This window comes from Mytilus californianus, unplaced genomic scaffold (genome assembly GCF_021869535.1).
Source record: "Mytilus californianus isolate M0D057914Y unplaced genomic scaffold, xbMytCali1.0.p SCAF_10, whole genome shotgun sequence".
In the NCBI taxonomy this organism is placed as follows: domain Eukaryota; kingdom Metazoa; phylum Mollusca; class Bivalvia; order Mytilida; family Mytilidae; genus Mytilus; species Mytilus californianus.
The window spans coordinates 64,323,097-64,328,431 of NW_026262582.1; the positions used below are offsets into that span (position 1 = coordinate 64,323,097).

Below are 5,335 nucleotides of genomic sequence, written 5' to 3' on the forward strand. Positions count from 1 at the left end.
AACATGTATGATAATGATTGAAATTTGATCGATATTTGACGAGATAGTCCTCTGAAATATTTGTGACATCAGGAAACACATTAATTATTGTTTTACTGTAAAAAAAAACAAGAACTAGTAACTAGATTTGCTGATGTTCAATAGATAGATAGGAACAATACAAGTATAGTGAATGTGATATGTAGATTTATTTCCTAACTAGAGCTATTTTCCTAATGCTTTGGTTGGCTTGCTTGCTTTGTTTGTATAAATGTTTGCTCAAGCATTGTTTTTAAGATTGACATCTGCAATCAATATATTGGCGGGTCAATTTTAATTACAATGCTTAAGCAAACATTTATACAAACAAAGCAAGCAAGCTAACCAAACCTTTATACTACAAGCATTAGGAAAATAGCTCTAACGATATATTTTGTAGTCTTTACGTACAAAAGTAGATTCGAAGTCAATACAGAAGACAAACTTGAAGATTTTAAAGATTCCTTTGGAAAGATCTTAAGTGAAGTTCAGAATGTTTATAAAGTTGCAGAGGAAATTCACGAGAGAATAAACAAATTGGTGGATAATGGAAATCGACGATTTGTGGATGATGGAAGTCGACGATTTGATATTATAGTATTTATCAGAGAAGGGATATCCAGGGTTATACAGTTTGCCGTAGACTTTTTTCTTGGATCAGTTACTAAATATTTAGAATAAAAAGTAATATATGAATAAACTTCCATATTTCTATCATAATTATTGTGTACCAATAAAGCACTTTTACTGTACTAGTATGTCTTTTTGTCATGTCATTATTAGTAGACACTATTGGTTGTAACAGTAAACGATTCTTCTGATCTTTTTATCAATATGCAGTAACACTTAACATTTTTAAATTCAGCTTCTGAGGAAATGACTTCGCGTGTTGTAACATGAGTCCAAACAAGTATGCATGTACTGTATCAAAACTTCAAAGATATGTTAAGAATGACTCCAATCAGAAATCTGAGTTTCCTATTGTTAGTAAACCTGAACCTTTTTCACTGTTACCGTTTCATGCACGCTGGAGAGTGTACAACAGAAATATTCTAATGCTATAATTACAAATAATTTCTCGATTCGCACATGGTATGGAGTGAATATTGGACTATTTATCAGTTATCGACAAGTCGTGGATTATTTGTTTGCAAGAACAATGGATTTAAAAGTGTGTATATTTTGTCTAGTTGTATATACAGCTTATTTGTATCACTGTATTCTGGTTCTGCATGATAAATTAGAGTACAAGAGTTATACAATTGATACAGTGAAACGAATTCAGGATGCTATAATTGTAAGTTAAAGTTGGTTTTTTTTTACTTTCAGTAAGACTTAAGAATTATAATAAGCATATGCCTATGCGTAAATTAGAAGAAGTCTAGACCAGTTCTGCTTTTAAAGGATTTGGTTTTGGCAAAGCTGATCAGTTTCATTTTGCTGTCTCATTTTAAATATATTCATATATCTATGTAATTATGTGATAATTGTTGTCTTTTTGTAGGTGTTCCATTCGTCGTACGGATGTTTTTACTTTAATTTTCCTAGAACTGATTGATCGATTGGTGTTTGCTTTAGGCCGCCTCTGCACAAAATCGCGGCGAAATTTTGTTGGAAAGCCGCTACTTTTATTTCGTTAATTTTGAAGTAGCGTAGACACAATTTGTACGCTGTATTAAGAAATACTTTCGAAAGATTAGATGTTCCTTTACAATGCATTACCTTGATCAATTGAAAACAATTTTAATTGTCTGGTATTTGCTGTTTCATTGGTTAATATTTCTAAAGCGACCACAAACTGTCATAATTAGTTAAAAACTTCGAAAAACATGGAAATGCAACCACTAAGTAAACCTATTATTGTTTTCATTTTGGAGTACTAACAATCAAATATACCCATACTCCTTTAGATTCTGAAAATTCAAATCGTTTGTACTATCGAGCTACATTCCATAACGTGCGGGTACACACATTGCACCTATTTTGACATTTTTCCCCCCCCCTAGGTACGTTTATGATCCATACAAAAGTTTCCTGTCTGGGTTTGTTTTGTAGATGTATCCTTAATTACTTTAGTTCAACCAATTTAATTTTGAATCCACATTGAATCATAAAAAAATGGGTTTGAATCGACCTCCAAACGATCCATGATTCTGTAATGAGGAGTACCCAAATTGCATCCATACTTAATTCATATCCTTAAAAATCGTATAACTGATGTTTTGTTTTATTTCTTCAAATATTTAGAACAATTTGACATGAGTCCATGCTAACAATTCATTTTGTAAGAAATGGATGCTTGTAACATATTTTATCTGCTCATTTATAAAAGATGACTTTTTGTTTACGTCGCATGGCGACGCTTCCATAGATTTTACTTTTTCCAGTGAATACTGCATCTGTTGGTCTATACTGTGAAAGTTTTGTGCATATCTACATATAATTACCTATTTTGAAAGACGTGCATAATGTCAAATCATAAAAATACAAATTGGTTAGTCTAAAAAAAAAAAACTTTTTTGCTAAATAAGTGCAATTTGGGTACTGTGACGTTATGCTGTTTGTACATCTGATATGTCAATCAAATATTGAGAATGGCAACCGTACAATTAATTTATCATAGATACCAGGATTAAACATTTGTACGCCAGTCTACAAAACGCTCATTAGTAACGCTCAGGTAAAACAAGATTAAAATTGCCAAATAAAGTACAAAGTTGAAGAGCATTGAGGAGCGAATATTCCGAAACGTTTTGACATATATAGCTAACTTAAGAATGTTCGCTACTCTGTTTCAAAATAACAAGCTTTTTGAAAGACTGTCATTATATAAATGAAGGAACTAAAAAAGCAGAAAAAAATGAAGGGTCCGTTTGCTTGTTTTCGAGATATAAGCCATTGAAAATTTGGCGGGAAATGATTCTCTCTAGATTTTTCATACATTTAACATTGGCACCTTTTTTCTTTCAAAAACATTGAAAAAATAACAAGGATTTTATAAGATTTTCAAATATGACTTTTTAAACTATATGTTATAAATTATGAAAATAAAAGTAGGGGTAAGTGGACAAAATTTCCTAATAGAAAAACATGGATAAAACCAGAGGATTTCGAATATCTGACAAAAAATCAAAAACAAGAGGAGCGAACATCCTTAATCTATTCATAACAATCTTTTCACAGAACGAGACGGAAGTAGAACTATCTGGTTATGTTGATGTTTATCACATTTTTAATGGTAATATAAATTAAGACGACAGAAGTTTACCGATGTTCAAATCTCTTAAATCGATTAGGAAGAGAGTAATCAAATTAAGAAACAAAGTCTGAGGGAATCGCATAAACTCCAAAAGGACCGAGACGGGAAGCGACTACAGGGTAAATGTCTTCTGATATGCATGCATCACTCGCATTGTGAATTCACACTCAGTCAAAATGTCACTCTCGGGAATAGGACAAAATCGGTTAAGTTACAGATCAGTCGACAATACTGGTATCTAAAGATCTAAGACCACACAACCATGTCGCTATTGAGTTGAGATACCGACACACCGCATTGGTCAACCCATTCGTGATGTTTACTGTCAAAGTTATGTAGTGTCGATTTCAGTGGGTTCTTCCTCATAACTCTGTTGGAAAAGTTGTGGTGTGAGGATCACCCCCCCTCGTAATGAAGTCCGAATAGTGTGAACATACACGATCGTAATGTATTTACTACGATATGTAAACGCCATACGATTGATTCAGAGATATTTTACTGCTCAGAAATGGAAAGTTGACAATTGGAAAGTTGAAATCATAAAGTTTGTCATATTTCTAGTTATAAGTCGTCCATCTATCAATTTCGAGGAAAATATAAAGGTATGAAGCAAACCTTCTTCTTTCTGTTGTATCACTTAGATATTTGAGATGTAAGCACTCAATGACATGTGGTTTATTGGTACATAACATAATCAATATATAAAATGAGTGCAACTGACTAAAAAATAGGTTGAAGGTGACAAAGACATAAATATCGATGTCATATGAGTATGTAATGTATCAATTGCCTGAACTCTATAGCATCTCTTTTTTTACCAATTCTTCTTGAATTATTTTCATGCTGGTTGTTATTGATTAATAATCATCAGAATCCTCCAATTGTAAAACAATAAGATCTTACCCTAAGGAAAAGCAATAAAAAAGTATAACAAAAATACCGATCTCCAAGGCAAATTCAAATAGAGGAAGTCCATAAAAACTGACACAAATCAAACGTTATTAAACAAGTTGAAAACAACTGTCATATGACTTGGTACGGTACAGGAATTTTCTGAAGAAAATGGTGGGTCTTATAGCTAGCGAAACCTCCTTAAAGTGATTTTTGATTTTAGCAACTTATTCTAACTTGCTTTTATGTGAAATTCATACTTTGCAGAGAGAAGAGGAACAACAAAAGTTCAAGCTTGACGAACTACGGACTAAAATTGTCAACATCAAATATGATAATCTAGAATTCCGACAAAAAATCGAAAGGACAATTTTACAAATGCAAGCCGAAAATATGAAAGATTTCAAAGATTTACTTACAAGACTTCAATCTGATCATGATGGTGTCAAAGACGAACTTGAAGAAATTAAGAAAAATCTTAAAGAAACCTTTGGAAAAACATTTGAAGAAATTGAGGAAGCTTATATAGTCTCTAAAAACATACTTGAAAGAATAAATAAATTGGAAGTTAATGAAAATCGTCGACAGGATACCGGAGTTTTATGGATGATTAAACAAGGAATATCAAGGCTTGCACAGTTAGCATGGAACTTTTTTCTTGGACAAAAAACTGGATATTTAGAGTAAAATGTAATAAGACATCAGCATACTCACGATGTGCTGTTGATGAATAAATTACTTTTACGGATTGTCCTTTTGACATAGTTACAAAGAGTAACCACATACAACAATCCTATACGATAATAATAGAAAATGCATAGCAATTCAGCATATCTAATTTTAAATAATGTATAAAATAATTTAGATGAACAGATAAACATTGAACAACTTTCTTCTAAATTTTTGAAGGAGCAATATGTTTTGTGTACTGTTTGTCTTTTTGTCGTTTTCGTTTGTTGCCATGGCATTTTCAGTTTGTTTTCGACTTATGAGTTTGAATATCCCTTCGGTATCTTTCTCCTCACTATGAGATATATCCCATAGAAATATAAGAGTGAGATAGCATACGTGTAATAAACTCATTCAAATCGTAATGTCATGATATCCACGAGAGTATCAAAATTTGTTATTATTACTTAACGCGATTGATCAAATTAACTTGTATAG

General features: G+C 31.9%; 1 protein-coding gene across 1 annotated transcript; it reads left to right on the forward strand.

Annotated features, from left to right (window-relative positions):
• The first annotated feature begins 424 nt into the window (after window positions 1-424).
• On the forward strand, window positions 425-5,101 carry LOC127718389 (uncharacterized). Its single transcript, XM_052224379.1, has 2 exons — window positions 425-1,315; window positions 4,436-5,101. Exons 1-2 carry the CDS (start codon window positions 1,178-1,180, stop codon window positions 4,853-4,855), a joined length of 558 nt encoding a protein of 185 aa, XP_052080339.1. The 5' UTR covers window positions 425-1,177; the 3' UTR covers window positions 4,856-5,101.
• The last annotated feature ends 234 nt before the right edge of the window (window positions 5,102-5,335 follow it).

Excerpts from the sequence above, each read along its gene's own strand:
- LOC127718389 (XM_052224379.1), top strand. The coding sequence starts at position 1,178 with ATGGATTTAAAAGTGTGTATATTTTGTCTAGTTGTATATACAGCTTAT. Across the intron at positions 1,316-4,435 it reads GAATTCAGGATGCTATAATT|AGAGAAGAGGAACAACAAAA; the intron begins GTAAGTTAAAGT and ends CATACTTTGCAG.